The following is a 19,549-nucleotide window of genomic DNA, read 5'->3' on the forward strand; positions in this document are numbered from 1 at the left end:
GGAATCTCTCTTTTCCAGCGTGTGGAAGCAACTAGAAACATGTCACGTTGGTGCTTTGCTGCCGTCTGTACTCATGATCCCACTCCTTTCCAGACAGGACAGTTCTGTAGGCAGGAGTCAAGCTCAAGGCTGCAATTCCTAAGGCCAGGGAGCTCTGTGCTGCCATCTGGTGGCAGGTGTCAGACTCAGCAAGCTGGCTGCTGTCCTTCTGTCTGTACTTGGCTTCTGCTGGAGCTGTGGTTTGGCTGGTGTCCTTATGTAGTTTTCTTGCCAGACATGTAAATTTTTTCTTTTTTTACTTCCTACACCGCCCCCTTTACTTTTTTGCATGTTAACAAGTTGTCGAGGGTGCACTGCAAGGCTATGATTTTTTTGGTGCATTTATTGATATCGAGGTGTCTGTGGTCCATCTTTATGGAAGGAGACACTGACTCAGACCTACCTCCCCAGCTGGCTGGCCCCAGAGATGACAAACGCAGAGACATGGCGGCCGAGAAAGCAGAGTCAAGAGTTGACGCTCACACACGTTGCTCAGCTTATCACGTTTTGACCTTTTCCATGTGTGAATGTGGTCTTTTGGCCATTGCTTCTACTTGCTCAGAATGGATGATTTTCCAAACCCACCTGGAATTTGTGGGAAACTAAGGGTGTCAGTCTGTCTTTCAGAAGTGTGATAGGCCTGGCCCTGTTGATACCTGATTGCCACCATATTTCTCGTCTCCTCAAGGCAGATGGTGTCAGTAGTAGTCCCATGATTCTAAAGCTGGTCCTTGGAGTGATTCTGTTGGAGGCAGGGGCTCCTTTCACATGTGGAAATATATGAGGCGAACCCAAGCAGGGATACTGTTTTCTTTCACTCTCCTATCCTGAATGCCCACAATGTATCCAAGTACCGAAGTGTAGCATTTGCATGGCAGAGATCAATTAGTGTTCCAGACCTCTCTCACTTGTGTTTGCCGATCCTGGGCACATGTCCCATCTTACTTCTTTATCTGTAGGATCAGGCTGAGATGACAGTTTTCTGATCTTACTTAGCTCAGACTCTATAAATATCATCGGAGGAAGTACCCAGTGTGTGTGAGTCACTATCAGAAAGTGTCTGCTGAGTTGAAACCCGAACCGAGTGAGTCGCACACCTATAGCCTCAGCTATGATTTGTGACGCCGTGGGGTTGACAGGCTCCTGAACAGGGACGGGGCTCTGTGTATATACCACTTCTTGCCAGAGCCACTGGCTCCAGGATATGGGTTTTTGGGTCTTGTCTAAGCCCAGGAAGCCAGGCAAGTGGTGTTAATTACCTGTGTCTGAATTTCCCGTGTAGCTGTTAGGATCAATTAAGGGGATGAGGAAGCAGGGTCTCAATGGCGCTCTTGCAGCTTCATTATTTCTTTCCTCGAGGGCCTGGGATTCTAAGTCCATCCTCACATCCACACCAACCAGACTCCAAACAGACTCCTAGGAAAGATGGGATCTGGCAGGTCCAGCATGACCCCAGTGGGATATAAAAATTCCTAAGGATGAACAGAAAGGAAATTTTATCCCCTAATACATACCTAAAGCTTAGGTATATGTGTCTGCCTGTCTGTCTGTCTGTCTGTCCACATATATTTTCAACTCCAGAAGTGACTGTACAAACCATTGGCCTGGAATGTCATTCATGGTGACAATTACAAACCCTTTATGGTGAATCTCAAGATCCCATTACGGGTTTTGAGTCTGTCCCGGGTTTCTAATTTAGCTAGAAGTTCTGAAGCGCGTGTGTGCCTTCCTCCTTACCATCTCACATCGCTTCTTTCCACCACTCTGGCTGTCCTGAAAGTTCGAACTCTGCCCGAGGACTCCTCCTTTTAGAGAGGACGCTGTCTTAGAAGGACCCTTCTCTATGCTGTGATCGGGCATACTGCATTTTTATATACGCCCGAGGCAGACTCTCTGCTTGCGATGTTCCCGTCGGTCACAGTCTTCCTGGGGTGGGGGAATCTGTGCTAAAATAGGAGCTGCAGAATCCACACGTTGCAAGTGAAGTCGCAGCTAGTAATTTCAAGCAGTGCTCACATGCATACAGGTGCATGCGCGCCTGTTAGGCTCTCTTGTTTTAGGTCAGTAGTCCCTAAAATTTTAAAAATGTGTCACTTTAATTTATATTGTGATTCTTTCTAACAACGTTTGGAATTTGAAAAGTTCTGAAAGCAACTGTGATACAGTTCCGTTTGAAACCGTCATCATGGGGAGGAAGAGAAGGAAGCTACAGAAGTGACGGCTTGGAGCCAGGACACCTGGTCTGCTGTCTCCGTAGGCCCTAGACAGCTCTGTCATCTGTCTAATCTTCACTGGGGACCGGGACACCTACAGCTGTGCGTTGCCAGCTTCTCCTTCATAGATTATTCAGATCAGTGCTGCAGTGGGCAGGAGGCAGAGCCGGCTTGCATTAGAACCTCTCAGCAGTGGTAGGGCTGTTCTAACGCACAGATAAGAAGGGAGACTACCATACCACAGGATCTGAATGGATAGGTGAGGTTAGCTCTGTGGGTAAAGCAACCAGAGAACAGATAATGGGAAAGTCGGGGTGTGGGGGGAATGGGGAGAGGAAGGAGAGAGGGAGAGAGGGATGGAAACAAGGATGGAGGGAGAGAATGGACAATGCACTGGCCATGTCAACCACACCCTCTAACCCCTCACTGTCAATCAAAACAACAACAACAACAACAACAACAACAACAGCAGCAGCAGCAGCAGCAGCAGCAGCAGCAGCAGCAGCAGCAGCAGCAGCCCTGCAGGATGAGGTCCAGGTGTCTGTGGTAATTGCTCTTTCTCTGTACATCCATCAGATTTGGGACATCCTTGGGGACATTAACACAGGCCATGGCGGGCGTCAGGTGACCTGGCAAAGCAACAGTGGGGCAGGGAAATAGCAAGGCTTCTGTAGAAGTAGAGCTGTTGAAGGGCAGATCCAGTCCTCTCTGCCCCCTCTCACCCACCGGAGGAGGACTGAGATGGTGATTTGAAGGTAGTAGGGCTCTGTGACTCCGTGGAAGATGATAATCCAGGTTGACTTCAGAATTAGATACTGGGAGTGTCTTGTAAACTCTAGGGCATAAAAGAAATTTGGGAGCAGCACAAAGGGGTGCATTTTCTCTTACAACTGCCTGGGGTCTGGACTTGGTAGGTGAGCATGGGCGGGGCTCTCAGACTCAAATGCACACATGTATGCGCCCCTCCTACCTTTTCACCGTTTCACACACAATCACAGCCGTCTGAGGTCCTAGACCAGAGCTGGCGAGACCTTCCTTCCACCCTTGAACTTCAAGGACACTGAGAACACAAGACTCTTCTGAAGGTCCTCTTCTCCTCTGAGGAGAGCTGTAGGCTTGTTCCAAGCTGAGCAGAGATGGCACTGTGGTTCCCCAATTTGTCACATGCCTGGAAGTGAGGGCCATGAGTAGCCACAGCCTCAGCTCAGTCCTAGGGCTTGGGTGGTGCACGTTTGCGGCTTCAGAGGGATTCTCCCTGGGGCTACGGAAGCCGCTTCAGACCTGGAAGGAAGGCCAGCTACCCTCACCGAGTTGTGGTTTGTTTTCCTTATCTGTAAAATTGATCTCACGGGATTTAAATCTCAATGGAAGCCACAGTACCAGGCCTATCCTGAGTCTTTGTTCCATTGGTCCAAGGTTGTGTGATTGGAGCTCTCTATGGAGCCAGGCACGCCATCATGTTCAGATCTCATCTAAGACATTTTAACGGCTAACCTTTCGGGATAAACCAAAGATGCAAATGCTTACCACACTTTCATTAGCATAAGTGCTAATGTAAGGCAGCTGTCCCACAGCTATAAAACACTGACGACTGTGTCTATGCTTGGCACGTGCAATATTATTTTTTCTCTTACCGAACCGGTTCAATGCTCAACCTCGTCGTTATTTGAGTTGGAACTTTAGATCGGTGCATTTTTAATGCACTCTACTATTAAGGCTTGCTGGACAGCCGTGAGAAAATATTTTTGTTCTCACGATGCAATCTTGGCCCAGGTAGCCAATGGGCAAAATAGGATTTGCACAAATATTATCATTTCTGGAGTGTGTACTGAAAGGAAACCTTAGGATGGAGCTGGAGAAAATTTCTTCCTCATCATGGGGTTATCTGGGCAAGGCTGGCATCTAAAGATGGAGTTTCCCCACTCCCCCATCTCTGAAAGCATGCTACGTTCCTCATCCCCCATATTCCCGGGGGACGGTTCTGTTCCAGGGAAAGAAAAAAAGTCCCATCAGCTATCTCAGAGTTTCCTTGCCAAGCTCAATGCGAGATAGGACGAGGAGACTGCAGCTGCGGCTTTGGATTCCGAGTGAAGTTGATCCCGAATGTCCCTTTTCTCTTTTTGTCTAGAACAAAGAGGTGACTTGTAAGAGGGAGAAGTGCCCTGTGCTGTCCCGGGACTGTGCACTGGCCATTAAGCAGAGGGGCGCCTGCTGTGAGCGATGCAAAGGTGAGTTGATCCCGGCCACCTTCCCTGGTGGCTGTTGCTTCCGCATCTTCATTTCTTTCAGCCTTTCTTTCCGGCCAGCTCTTGGCTGGCACGCAGGTCGGTGTCAGGAGGGAAACTACAGCACACATACAGAGGACTGGCATGCTGGGAGCTGCCAGGAAGGGCGACGGGAAGGGCTGAAGGGATCCTCACAACCGGTATATTTTCTGAGGCGAGCTGTTAAGACGCTGTGACAGAGAAGATGGGAGCACGACGCCCATGCACATCTGTACACAGGCGTGCACATGGGCGTATTTTGTCAAGACGTTTTCAACACTTGGTTTTTCCAGGCTCCACACTTGTCTAGCCCTCCTCTGCCAGAGGAGTCTTTAAACCCAAATTTTTATCATTTGGGATCCTATTAAATTTTTTTTTTCTTCCCAAATTAAATCTCGGTTCCCCCACTCGTCTTTGAAGCAGCCCCGGTCTCCTGCCCTGCAGCCCTGGTGCCCTCACGCCTGTCTGGAATGCTGTCTGGTGGCGCCTGCTCTTGGCTCTAGCCCAGGTCTTTCCTACCACCCTGGCCAGGGGCTGCAGCACCCGAGGTCCTTGGATCTTGCTTGACACTTGCCCCAGGAAAGTTCTGTGGCACTAGGTTGCAGTTCCTGCAGATCACTCAGTGCCTCGCGTTCTGTTTGTGTTATTTTGACGAAGGAACTTGCCCCTAGAAGGCAGGAGTGAGGTACCCCATTGTACAGCACCATAGGGCAGCATGGTGTGAGGACACCTGAAATTTAAGCCAGGGCTTCAGGACGTGTGCTTCAGAATTATGCTGTTAAGTCAGAGCACAGCAGTACGTGTGGGAGTAAAGGTTTCCCAAAAGTTCGTATATGCTCGGAACCTCGGATAGTGTTCGTTATTTGGAAATAGTTATTTGCAGATATTCTTCTATTGAAAGACGTCATACTGAATTAGGGTGGCCCCCAAATCCAACGTGACCAGTGTCTTTATGAAAAGAAGAGACAGGCTCAGAGAATAGGGTCACGACCCAATGAAGCAGAGGCTGGCTGGGGTAATGAATGATGTTTTAGGAAACGTCTGGGTCATCTGGACCTGGAAGGGGTAGGGCTCTCTCTCTCTTTCTCCCTGGAGGCCTCAGATGTAGAGCTGCAGGCCAGCACCTTAATTTTTGACTCCTGGTCCTTCGCAGGAGAGACCAAATTTCTCTTACTGTTTTTAAACCATTAGTTTCATTTAGCTGATACACAATATCTTTGTATAGTAGAAGATACAGTGTGATGCCTGTGGGATGTGTAACAAGCAGATTAGGGCAATTAGCATATTAGCATGTCTGGCACCTTGGAGATTTAGTTACATTTAATATTTTTTCCCTTTTAAGAACTTTTTTTTTTGACGATTTCATAGACATAGTATGTTTTGATCAAATCTGGCCCTGTATTCTTCTTTTTCCAACTTTTCCCATATCTGTAACACTAAACACTTTCCTCTCCAACTTCTTGTATTCTCTTATTTTTTTTTAAACTCTCCAAGTTCACTCAGTGTTGCCAGTACATGTAGGGCCAGCCACTGTATAAATGGCAAGCCACCAAAGGCTGTGTGACACACCTTGCCCACCACTGTATGCATCAATTGCGAATAGATCTCTAGCTAGTAGCAGAACTCTGTGGGTCCCTCCCTTATCCATGGTGGGATTTTGCCTGGCTTGATCTTGGGCAGCTTTCGTTTGTGTCGTCTTATTCACTGTCAACTCAAGTGTGCAATGGCCCTGTCGTGTCCATAAAACTCTGCAGTCGTTCTCCACAAACTGTGGCTCTTAAAATCTTTCTATTCCCTTCTCTGCGGTGATCCTTGAGTCTTGGCAGGATGTGGTGTGATACTGACATCCCGTTTATGGTTGAACTTGCCACTGTCTCTTATTCTCTGCACGTTGAGCGGTTGTAATCTCTGGATTAATCACCATTGAGGAATAGATGCTGCTTCCATGAGAGCAGAGGGCTATACTAAAGTTTGGGTATAAAGATAAGTATTTGTAGATTGATGACATCTCCATTTTGTAGAATAATAGTAGTTGTTTCTGCCCCAGGGCCTATAACTTAGGCTATAAGGTTCTTCGGTTCTTGGCTCTGTTAATGCTGTCATGCCTGAGTTCAATGGTATGGAGCAGATCTTAAATCTAATTGTAAAGTGGTCAGTCCCTGCCACATTTATGCCACTGTTGCACCAAAGTGCACACCTTGCCACACTGATCATTATTGTAGCCTTTGGGACTTATAGTTGAGTAAGATCATTGAATACTTTTATTCTTCTCAGTAGAATGCACTGCTCCTTCCAAGACTATCAGAGCTAGCTAACGGGGATGGCCTTTCCAGATCAGTGCCGCCATGACTCTTCCGTGAGTCTCTCATACATGTGATGTCTCCAGTACCAACTTGTAGAGATTAACTAAAGCAAGGCTAAGAGGCTGCATTGTTTTGGGGGTCTATAGGAACCCTCTGGGGGTCCCAACTGACCAACAGTTTCAATGGGCACAGCCCATACCAGGCACTGAGGTTTTTGTTTGATAATCTATTGTGTCTTAGGTATTATAACCCCATATTGGGCAACTCCCTTAAATTAATATATATGAATTTAATATATATTAATATATATATTAATATATATAAATTTAATATATATATATATAATAATCTCTACAGTAGTATGTAGATTCCTTTGGGTATATAACTAGGAATGGTAGAGGTGGATAGTTCTATTTCTAGTTTTTTGAAGAACTTTCATACAGATTTCCATAGTGACTGAACTAGCATATATTCTAGCAACAGTGCTAAATTAATGTGATATTGAACTACTCTCTAAACACACACACACACACACACACACACACACACACACACAGAAACTTCTAAAATAGACTTTTCATATGACTTTTTAAGAGGTCTAAATGTTAATTATCCCTTCTGATATCTTCTCCTCTACTCCAGCCTTCTGGTTACCACTCCACGTGTCCCTCCTGCCCCGCCTACGTATTCTCCCTGTGTTCTGCCACCTTTCTTGTCTTAAAATCTCTCTCCACCCATGTCCCCTTCTGGTTTCCTGACATCTACAGGAACTCCAATATAAGCACACATCTTTCAAGATCTACATAGGAGAGCTGGTGTTTGTCTGTGGTATTGTCTGAGCCTGGGTTATCTCACTCCTAATGATTCCCTGATCCATCCCATCACCTGGAAACTCTACTGCTCTTCACAACCGAGGAACATTGTAACTGAGTCAGTTTTCCTGCCACCAGCCGTGGATAATTGTCCCTTCAATCACGTTGTTTATTCCAGCTTTGTCCTTTTTAAATGATCTCTATTCTGACAGGGATAGGATGAAATCTCAAAGTAGTTTTAACTGGCATTCTGTGATGGTTAAGGGTGTGGATTATTCTTTAAAAACATTTCTTAACCATTTGTATCTTTTTTTAATTCTCTTTGAGGTTTCATAACATATTTTTAAATTGGGTTGCCTTGCTGATATTTACTGTTCTGCATTCCTTGTACATTCTAGGCTCTAATCCTAGGTAAGATAAGATAGATAAGATAATAATCGTATCTATAGCACTCCGCAGAGCTCCCCTTCTCTCCGTGGATGGTATTCCTGTGGGGTGCAGAGGCTTTTTAGTGTTAAACAGTCCTATTGGCTAGTTGTTCTTAATTTATGTGTTATTATGATCCTATTCAGAAAGTCCTTACCTGTGCCTAGACATTAAAGTGTACTTTCTACTTTTTCTCTATCAGATTTGAGCATCAGGTCTTACATTTAGGTCCTCCATCCATTTGGGGTGAGTTTTGTACAGGGTGAGAAATAAGTATCTAGTTGTTTCATCCTTCTCTCTGTAGCTATTCAGTTTGTCCACCGTTTTTTGTTTAAAAAGCCTGTTTTTTTCTCCTGTGAGTATTTTTTAAATCTTTGTCAGAAATTAGACAGCTTTGGCTATGTTCATGGCTTTGGATCTGACTCCTCAATCCCATTCTATCCATGAATCTGTATTTTCCCCATCGTCACGATGTTTTACTACTGAAGTTCTGCAGTGCAACTTAAAATGAAACATGGTGTTATATCCAGTGCTTCTATTGTTGAGGGTGATTTTGACTATGCTTTCTCTCTCTCTCTCTCTCTCTCTCTCTCTCTCTCTCTCTCTCTCTCTCTCTCTGTTTCCATATGGAATTGAAGATTTCTTCAATTTCTGTGAAAAATTACATTATCATTTTGATGGGAATTACCTTGCATCTGTAGGTTACTTTTTGTACATTAGCCATGTTCATGATATTAATAATCTTATCAATCCATAAGCACAGGAAGTATTTCTGTCTTCTGCTTTCTTCTTCAGTTTTCACTCTAAAGTTTTTGCTGTTTCCATTATTCAAGTCTTTCATTTCCTTGGTTAGATTTATTTCAAGACTTTTCTTTTTTTGAGCTATTGTGAGTGGGGCTGTTTTCCTGATTTCTTTCTCAGTATGTCTGTTGTTGATCTACAAGAACAATAGTGACTTCTGTTTGTTAATTTTATATTCTGCCGTCTTACTGGAAATGTTAATCAGCTGGAGGAGTGTTCTGGTGGAGGGGTTAGGGTCCCCTCTATGCATATAAACAAATCAGGTGTAAATAAAGATACCTTAACTTCTTCCTTTCCTATTTGCAAGTCCTCTATCACCTTCTCTTGTTTTATTTATTTATCTAGTGTCTAGGGGCCAATATCAGAACTCAGGATGCTGATTTTGCTGCTTTGTTCGTGGGTCTATTGGAGTCAGTTCAACTCTAATACAATGTTCTAGAATTGTGTGTGCCTTAGCTATCTGTTTCGCTTGGAAGATTCGGATAATTGGAGGACAGAGTGAAGGCAGAGTAGATAGACAAGGAGAAAAGGTCACATACTTCAGATGAAACAAAAGCCAAGAATTCCCTTTGTGTACACAGGTTGCTGTATGTATAAACAACACCACTCCCTTGTCTACCAGGAAAGTTTGTAGCTAAGGTGCCTACGTCAGAAAATCATAGAAAACCCCAATAAACAACTTAATGATGCACCTTAAGGCCTTAGAAATATAAGAACGAATACCACTCAAGAACAGATGGGGAGAAATAACTAAGATCGAAACAAAAATAAATGAAATGAAAAAAAAAAAAAAACCAAAGAATCAACAAAGCAAAGGGCTGGTTCTTTGAAAGTATTAATACCATTGACAAACTTTAAGCCAAACAAACCAAGGGAAAGAGAAAAACCCAAACTAATAAAACTAGATCTGGAAGAGGCAGCTCAACAGACAGTGGTGAGGCCCAGGGAAGCACACATTGCTGTTTCAAACCCATATTCCACTAAACCACAGAACGTACGAAAAGGATGAGTTTCTTCTTAAACCTTTTTTAGGAGATCTATTTCTTCCTGTATGTGTTTGAGTGTTTTGATTTCAGGGATGCGTGTGCACTGTCTGTGCAGTGCCTGTGGCGGCCAGACAATGTCACTAGAATCCACGGAACCGGAGTTACAGAAGGTTGTGAGCCACGTGCCGGTGCTAGGGATTGAACCCGGGTCCTCTTCAAGAATAGAAAGTGATTTTAACCACAAAACCCCAGGCTCTATCAGACCTTTAAAGAGTAAGAAAAACTGTCCCATAGAGTAGAAAAAGCAACTAACTAACTAACTAACTAACTAACTACTTCCAAATTTCATTCATGACACTAGAATTTCACTAATACCTTAAAAACAGGACACAACAAAATAAAGGGAAAGAAAGAAAAATTATAGACAAATCTCTCTGATCAGCATGGCTGTAAAAACTAAGTGGATACTTGCAAACTGAACTCAAGATCACACTGGAAATCTTATCCACCACAATCAAGACAGCCTCAGCCTAGTGACTGAGGGATGGTTCAAGTGATACAATACATGACTACATAAATAAGAATCTTCCCGAGCACCTGTGTATCTTCCTTTTTCTCCCTCGGAGGTAGGTGTTAGATGCAGCCTTCATCTTTCCTCTGTACCAGATTACGGTGCTGTGTGTTTAAGGGACTCAGTTATCTTTGTTCTTGTACTAGAGACTGCAACTGTCTTGCCTCACTTGTGGTTTTTCTACTTAGAACCTTGGGCTTACAGGAAAACTCTTAAGCCGTGGGAAGAAAGAACTTACTCCTCACTTCAGTTTGCAGAAGTGACCAGTTACGCTGTGTTTATTGTGAGAAACTGTTACTGTTTGGACTTCTTCCCTCTGTCCTCCATGGTCGATGTGCATATAGTCTGAAGCATGCAGAGTACAAGTTCCTTTCTAGTTTCCTACATCCTTGGTTTTGGTTACCGCCCCTTTCCTGCCCCTCTCTCTTCTCCGTGTCCTCCGTCTTAACACTCCTATTGCACCACTTGACATTAGCATATAATGCCTCCGTTTTTCATATATACGTCCTTTAGTAGGTGCATATGACTCTTGTGGGAAAGTATGAGCATTTATTTGGTTATTTTAGAGCCTGTGGTTATATACCAGGTATTACCCTGGGTAAGAACAGAGGCAGGGAGCTGAAGCAAAGACCACTGTACTGTGGAGAAATGCTGGCTCCGAAGACCATGTGAGAGGGGCTCTGATCATGTCCCACAGCTCGGTATTATCCTTGAGGTACTCGGGCTTTGGCCTCCGAGGAACCTGGTAAACTCTGGTAACCTTCTGGTACCATGTGTTAACTCAGAGAAAAACAATAATGGGTCATTAATGTGTCCTCTAAGTCCCAAGCCAGCTGTGGCAGCTGGGCTCCTGCTAAGTCCTCCCAAGGGCATCTCCATGCTAACACTGAGGCTGCTGCCTTTCCCAACGCAGTTGGAGCAACACAGTGGTGATTCATGCAGCACTCTGTGCTAATGCTTTAGTTCAGAATCAAGTGATGTTTAAGAAACATTGTATCAGAGTCAAAACATTTACTCTGATCGGGAATACTGTATATAATATGTATACAATATACCAAAGGCAGATACTGTATATACTAGAGAATCAGACTTCTCGATTTTCCTGTGAGTTAATACACTGTAATGGTGAGCTGGTGGAGTGTGCTCTGCCTTGAAGGCACACTCTGCATTCTGCGACACGGCTTGCTTCCTCAGGCCTTTCACAGAGATGTGTACCTGAGTGATGGGTACGGGACGAGCGTCTCGGGCCTCCTAGAGGAGTTGGCTCTTAGCCATCCTGGGTGGGACCGCTCTGTTAGCTAAACATACAGAAAGCTGAAACCTGGTGTTGCTAATGGGATGAAGCAGCCCTAAAGCAGTCTGGTGAGGAAATCTGTTGTTGCCATTCTTCCTCCTTAGGGAATCACGCGTATAGTGAGTGTTCCTCAAGAGCCCATGGACCACTGGGGAAAATCGGTTAAAATGCCTTGCTAGTAGTGATGGTGGATTACAAAGACTGTTTTCTTTATCCAAATAGAGAGTGCAAAGTCCTGAGGAAGCAGTTACTTGCAGCCAGGTACCAACTCATCCTCTGGAACGTGAGAGGCATTGTCCGAGTCACATTCTGTGTTATGAAAAAACAGTGATTCTGAGGGGTTTTCTCAGTGTGCTTAGCATCACAGAGCTGCTTAATGACAGAGACAGGGACAGAACTAGGCGGTCCAACCATCTAACTCATAGATGTTGTCTTGGTAACTATGGGTCTAGGTGGCTTTGTTTTTAAGCTTCCACTGAGACCATCCTCCTACCCTGCTTGTGCCCATGCAGCCCTGACCCCCCCAGAAGAAGGGCATGAATAGAGGGACACCTTCTGCTGAGGATGTGTCAGCCTCACCTTCCAGAGATGAGTGTGAATATCCATCCCAGCCAACCACGCCTGGTGTGGGAAACTTATGCTGGGTAGCCGGGAGGCCATAGTTTTTCCCTGACCCTTTGCTCCCTTTCCGCTTTGAAAGCTTTAGAATGATGACATGAGAACCAAAGCCAAACAGCCCATAATGGCCAAGAAAATCTAACTCAGATGTTGGCATGCTGGGGAACGTGTGTCAAAGGTCTCTGCGTTACTCAATTGTGTGAATAAGTAAACGTGGGGGAGGGCGGGGTTTGAATCCCCAAACTGACTAACTACCTCCCATTGTTTCTTGGGACATTTTTTTTTTTTCTTTTCATTTTTCTTTCTTGGCTCTGTTTCTTCAGTCACTTTCCTAACATCGTTCTACTAACTTTTAATTTTAGGTAACTGACACATTACTACATTAACACAATGAACATTTAAACAGGAAGGGAAAGCAAGTGTTTCTGATCTGACAAAAACCCACCCAGCTTAGACACAAGTGTTATCAATTTCTTATGACCATCCCAGAGCGTTTGCAGGTTTTTATGATGCAATTGTGCTTGTGCACTTTACTGGTGCAGAAATGAGATGGAGTACGTACATGCTCCAGTTTAGTGTGCTTTCAAAACCTCAATAACATGTGAGTTAGGAGTTTTCCCAGGCCAGCTCAGGCCTTTTTTGGTTGTCGGGTGGATTCTGTGGAATTGATGTATGATAATTCACTTAACATCTCTCTTCTGATAAATGCTTATGATTTTTAGCTTTCCACTAAGCAGCCAAGGAATCAACCTGTAAGGCTTGCCGTGCGCATGTGTTGTAGTTCTTTGAAGACAGTGACCTAGGAGTCCAGGCCTGGGGAGGTGTGTATGTGCTCTACTGCAGTGGGTGGTACTACATGGCTTGGGAAAATTCCCAAGCATTTCCTTCAGATTTTGTAAGCCGTTTGTCCCTAAACGATGAGGAACGATAGCTGGAGATACTCTGTTTTTATGGATACAGAAGCACAGTTCTAGAATTAGCTGAAATTAGAATTTAGGTTATAGAAGTAAAGAGGGGGCTATCCTGACTGACGTTATTCCTGTGACTGGCTACACCGTGTAATTCAGCTTACACAACTGCGGATAAACATTCAGACAGACGAACCTATCGGGCCCTTCTCACGGAAACCACCACAAAGTGTCATGGATGGTCCCAGATTTATGCTTATGTTTATTTTATGAGCTCTTTATGTGTTGGCGCCATTCCTATAGTTAAGATGCAAAGTTCATTTATAATCATGCAAAGCTTAGTTCTATCCCTTTATAAACAGTAACGCACTCTGATATTTGTGTGTTGGACCTACGGCCCTACCTCTTCTCTATGGGTCTTTAAGAATGATTGCTCTCCTTTGCTACAGGCCAGAGGCTGATCAGGCAGTCTGATTTCCGTGATGACATCATTCTCACAGGAAAACATCATTTTGGAAATGTTGATCATTTCATTCTCTTTTTTAAACGTCCATGCATCTTCCGAGAGCTTTCTTCCCAAGGGCATGAACGTTGTGGATGTCTCACTGTTAGATCCCTTGGGTTATGAGGTGTGGTTATCTGATGAATTTAAGACCTTTCCCCCATTCGTTATTTTCCAAGGAGTGCCAAAGCTTTTGTTTTACTCTCTCACTGGACACCAGAGAGGACGTTATTGCTCATCCAGTAATCCCCACGACAGTGAGGTGATTTCTCCTCCTTATTTGTTTGTTTGTTTGTTTTTGTTTTTGTCTAAGGAATCTGAGGGCCCAGACAAGTGAAATAATCAGCAGTGTGTCAATGTTTCCAATGCCTGCCAACACAGAGGGCTACTCAGGATGGTAGGCTAGAGTGAGCAGGAAAGGAAAGGCGGTAGCTGCTAGACAAGGGATCAGGAAACAAGCCTGAGGAGCTATTGTAGAACAGGCAATGCCTCGTCATGAACAAGGAAATTGGTCACAATCACAAGGACTAGTCTGTGGAAGGCTCACTCCTGAGAAGGTTAAGGTCTACACAAAGGCGTGAAGTAGTTCTTTGCAATTGTTCTCATTCCAAGTCATCCAGGGACTATGTTAAGATACCAGTTCCCAGCTTCCCTCCAGGTCTACTGTATCAATACTAATTTGAAATAAGTTTTTGTTTACCTGGTGAAGTGAAAGGACGGACAATACTGTAAGTCAGTCTTATCTTGGAGATATTTTCCTCTGAACCTTATGTTGGTATGGAAGAGGAAGTGGGTAGATAGATTGCTGAAGGGCAAAAATGTGATCGTCCAGTCTTCCGAAAGTGTCCTCAGAAAGGCTGTCACCATGTGTTTGTAACTTCACGCACTCACAGCACTACTTACTGATCGGATCTTCCATTCATTCATTGACCCAATGCTGTTACTGAGCCATAATCCAGCTAGTTATGGATGGGGCTGTTAATTGATTGTTCTTAACTTTTATGAACCCAGAATAATCCCTAAAGTAAAGGCCAGTAATTTATAACTAATTCTTTTCAAGCAAAAGATTTAGCATGCTCTCAAGATTGTTTTTCTTCTTATTAATAATGGTTATACATTTGTATCCAAATGGCCTAATAACTAGGCGAAAGACTAACCTAATTTGAGAAAGCTCAATGTTGTTTGATGAAAACAGATGAGATCACTGGAAGCCAGGCAGATGGTTTTGGCAGCTTCTCCATGTTTACTTGGACTGAAATCACCCTTTAATTTGGAGTTCTTTTATGAACAATAATGCATCTGTTATCTGAATATATGTTAGGGAATCATAAATGGATACGTTGTGTTTCAAACTTTACAGGTCAAGCTCTATCTTCTTTCTTCATAGAACACATGGAATATTAATTGTCCACATTGCTTTGATGAAAGATAGAAAAAAAATAGTGTATCCTTTATTAAGTTGTGTTTATTTTCCACAATCTGGACTTTGGTTCCTTTGTGTTTTGCCTTGTTTTCAGTACATTGTAGGCCATGGATTCCAGTTTTTAACTTTCATATTTTATTGAAACACACCTCATGGTGTCTCATGAAAACAAAAGGAATTCAAGCTGGATATCTTTAGGTTAACTTGACACAAACTAAAATCATTTGGGAGGTTAGAACCTCAGTTGAGAATTGGGCTGTGGGCAAGCCTGTAGGGCATTTTCCTAATGATTGATGGGGAAGAGCCTAGTCTACCAAGAGTGGTGTTGTCCCTAGGTTGATGGTCGGATGAGCAAGCCATGGTGGGCAAGTCGGTAAGCAGCACCCCTCCAGCCGTATCAGCTGCTGTCTCCAGGATTCTGCCCTGTTTGAGTTCCTGTCCTGATTCCCTTTGCTGATGAACAGCAATGTGGAAGTGTAAGCTGAATAAATCCTTTTCTCCCCGACTTGCTTTTGGTTATAATGCTTCATCCTAGCAGTAGTAACCTTAACGAAGACAGAAGGAATGAAATAGAGAGTTGCATCTCAAGCCAGCTCTTCCTAGGTTCTGATAAATGTGAATGCTACATACCTGGGAATCATAAGGGAACTGGGCTCATTTGTATAAACCAGTTAAAAGAGTCAGAGAAGATCGTGAGTAATAGTAATACATGAACTCTGTTAATTATGGGGTACCTTTCAAATAGTACAGGATACTCGTAAAGTTATTTCCTTCCAGCCAAACGTCTCTTGGCAATCATAGCCACCACGTGCTGACTGTTCCCTAAACAAAGAACAGTCCTTCATCCACCTTCTATTTTCCTTCTACCTTGACCTGACTAATTTGCCAGGTAGTCAGTGTATGATCCACATAGACGTTGCTTGTTCCAGGTTTTATACAACCAAGGAAGGGCCTATTTTTGGGTGGAAGATCTGACTCTCAGTTACTCAAACTATTGTGGATGCATTTGAGAAAAGGTGATAAGTATTCTCTGATGATGAAATGAGCCAATATAAGCCAAATTAAAGTATAAAAGCAAGGGTGGCAGCTTTCAGATGAGTTCACCGACCCACACAGGAGGCGGTCAGTGAAGTTGCCATGCAGGGGGAAATGGAGGGGAAGGGGAAGAGAAAGAAAGAAAGTACACACAGGGAGAAGAGAGATGTGGAGAGAGAAGAGAGATGCAGAGAGCAAGAGGGAGAGAGAGTGAGGGAGAGCTAGAGAGAGCGAGAGACAGAGAGAGAGAGAGAGAGAGAGAGAGAGAGAGAGAGAGAGAGAGAGAGAGAGAGAGCGCCAAAATGTTTGGATTATATAGTAAAGAGTCACTGGGGGAGAGGAAGCCCCACCCCCGGGCTGGAAAGTTCAGGGTAGAGTGTGGGGTTATGCCAGCCATGCCCTGTAACAGGTAGGGACTGAGGGATGCTGGGAGAACCTGGAGGCCAGGTCTGCTTTTGTATGTTTAAATAGGCACCTCAGCCACTTGTCCTGGGTCTGAATACCAACAGAATGATTTTGGAAGAAAAGACCAACCTCAACCAAGCTCAATCAACCTCAACCTTGGGCTTTTGTAGATGCTGCTGTCCTGAAGAGCAGGTCAGGATTATTCTACATTAGTGGTTAGGGATCTGACAGTACTTACTAAGGGATCTCAGATGCTAACTGTTGTGCTGCTCTTCCTTCTTGGATCTTGTTTCCTGCAAGATAAGCTTCATGAGAATTCACAGCTCTTTGTCTCTCTGATGGTTTCTCTCTTCATAGGCTCTTATGGTCAAAGTGGACCAACAATTTCAAAAGAAGTTTATGGGCAGAGCAGCTTTGAGGAGGTGACTGAAAACAGTTTGTGGCTTAGGAACCAGTGGCTTTCTGTTACTAGCTAGCATGTTTTGGCCACCCTTAACGATTAAAGAAAATGGTAGCCGTAACTGTTTATTACTACTGTGATGTTCCAGGGAAACAATTTAGAAGAGTTTTGTGTGAGTGTGTCTGGTTTCAGAGTTGTTGCTGTTTCCCTAAAGTGGCATCTTGCTATGTTCTTCCAACAGGTCTTGAACTTGTGGATTCAGGCAGATTTCCACTTCTGGGAGTGAGAATATAGACGCATACTAACAGAGTCTGCTCAAATGTTTCTAATAGGGATCCATTCATACAATTAAGAGTTTATAAACTTGTTTACAATAAAGCAAGTTTCTCTCCCATGTGTAACCCTGCTATTCTGTATCTTTTTCTGGAGATGTTCTCTGTTACCAGATTTTTGGCAGCTAGCCTCGTGGTGGTGGTGGTGGTGGTGGTGGTATGTGTGTGTATATGTGTGTGCATGTGTGTGTGTGTGTGTGTGTGTGTTTGTGTGTGTGAGAGAGAGAAAGCGGGGGGGGAGGGAGGGAGGGCAGGAGAGAGAGAGAGGTCTAGACATACAGAATTCCCCACTAGCTTCACTACACTGTTTAGAGTTTATACTCTACCGTTATTTAAAACCTCTTGGAACACTGCATCACCTCTCAATCACTGAAGTGCTTAACTTTTAAAGCTATTATCCCCCACTATGCTCTGGAGCTGCAGGAAATTCATAGTCTGCTTCTTGGACATCAGTATTTATTTTAATCTGTGAGTACAATTCACTTTATTTATACAGCTTCAGAAATGTGAGTAGGCTTTGCTGTGTAATTTTAAAAGATAACAAAACAACAACAACAATGACGACAACAACAACAACACACACACACACACACGAAAACTAATGTGATTGGAGAACTTAATTATAGTTGTGTAATCTCCTTCCCCTTCTTTTTCTCCTGTTTGGTAACAAATCCTAATAACTAGAGTGATAGCCCTCTTATTCCAATGTGTGCCCTCATTCAAGGAAGGGATTTCACAAGGTCAGTATATATCCAAGGGCAGAAACCTCGACACCCATTTTAGCATTCTGCCAGCCACCCAGAGCAACTGTAGATCCAGGCACGCAGAAGGACCTAGGCAGAATGGTATAGAGAGATAGAGGGAAGTCTGCTTATTTGTGGTCCCTTCCTCCTCCCCTCTGCTTAGTCGAGTGTGACTGACCACAGGGAGTGTGCCTGACCACAAGGCTGTTTTGGTTTGCTCACCCCTCAAAACGTCTTTAGTTCTATTTTGCTTCTGACAGGAGCTGTTCATTAGTGCTGCTCTGTGTTCTGTACATGACTAACACCACAGCATTTTACACACACTGTCTACCCTGCTCAGATTTCTTTCCACGCAGACCACCTGACTAGTTTGATGTGTTCTTGAAGCTCTCACCCCAGGCACTGCTTCCTGGCATCCTTGGCTACATGGTGAGAGCTGGGTATCTCTCCTTTATCGTATTTCTGGAGCTCAGGCTAAACTGGCAGCAACTCTTCCCACTTCTTCTCCTAGTTTTCTCAGCTCTACCTCATGTGCCTGCCAGATAGTGGCGACCAAGTGACTGGAGGTAGGAAGAAGGGAGCTGTCAGAGAGACAGTGAAAGTGGAAATAGATTGCAGGCTTTTCAGCTCAGTGCGTGTCTCATTACACTAACTCATGTGAGTCTTACCTGACCCACCAACTCACATTAGCTCCTTACCTGATCCACCTAAAAGCCAAGTTAAAATAATAGATAATAATGCCAAACTCCGAATGAAAATGATCAAACAGAGTTGGCCAGTTCCGTGTCATTGAATCTTTATTGACTTCTCATTGAATTCCATACAACTTAAGTGTATCTTTATGTCATGTGGTAGTTAAAGGGCTGGAGATACTTAGCTGAAGACACGCGTGGGCATTGGCTGACTAATGCCGAACATGGGAGGCAGCTCTCTGAATGCCCTGGAACATCTGGGCATTCTTGGAACTGCTCTATGAGTTTTTCCTCTGCTGAGTTTGGGGAGCCACGGCAGGGCTGCTCTGATGAGGTTGTGAATGGAGAACAAGGACTCAACTTCCAACCTCTACACGCGAAGCCACCCTGAGGTGTTAAATGCAATAGACAGGCTAATATTTCCTAGTTCTAGGAATTAAGACAAGGCTCTTCTGTGGCTGTGGTCTGTACAAAAAAAATTATAAAGACCCAGTTATTTGGAGAATGAGATGAAAAGGGGTTTGGGCTGAGAAATGAAGATGGAATCCGTTCCTACCTCTGCCACTTCCGGTTATTCCTCTACCACTTCCGGTTATTCCTCTGCCACTTCCGGTTATTCCGCCTTGGACCAATGATGTCTTCCTAAGCCTTGCTGATCACAGCTCATGAAGTAGTCAAGTGGCTGAACTCCATTGCCACACATTCGACGAGCGAGTCCACATTGTTTCTACCATGACAAATCACATGTCACACAAAGCGATTTACTCATCTCAGTGGAAGAG

The 19,549-nt window shown here is 44.1% G+C and overlaps 1 protein-coding gene across 1 annotated transcript in view; it reads left to right on the forward strand.

Moving 5' to 3' along the window:
• Window positions 1–19,549, forward strand: part of Bmper (BMP binding endothelial regulator) — a 245,062-nt gene that overhangs the window by 26,295 nt on the left and 199,218 nt on the right. The window contains exon 3 of the mRNA XM_032909288.1: window positions 4,381–4,480. Coding sequence (XP_032765179.1) covers window positions 4,381–4,480 — 100 coding nt within the window. The remainder of the gene's footprint in view (window positions 1–4,380; window positions 4,481–19,549) is intronic.

Source organism: Rattus rattus, chromosome 8 (genome assembly GCF_011064425.1).
Source record: "Rattus rattus isolate New Zealand chromosome 8, Rrattus_CSIRO_v1, whole genome shotgun sequence".
NCBI lineage: Eukaryota > Metazoa > Chordata > Mammalia > Rodentia > Muridae > Rattus > Rattus rattus.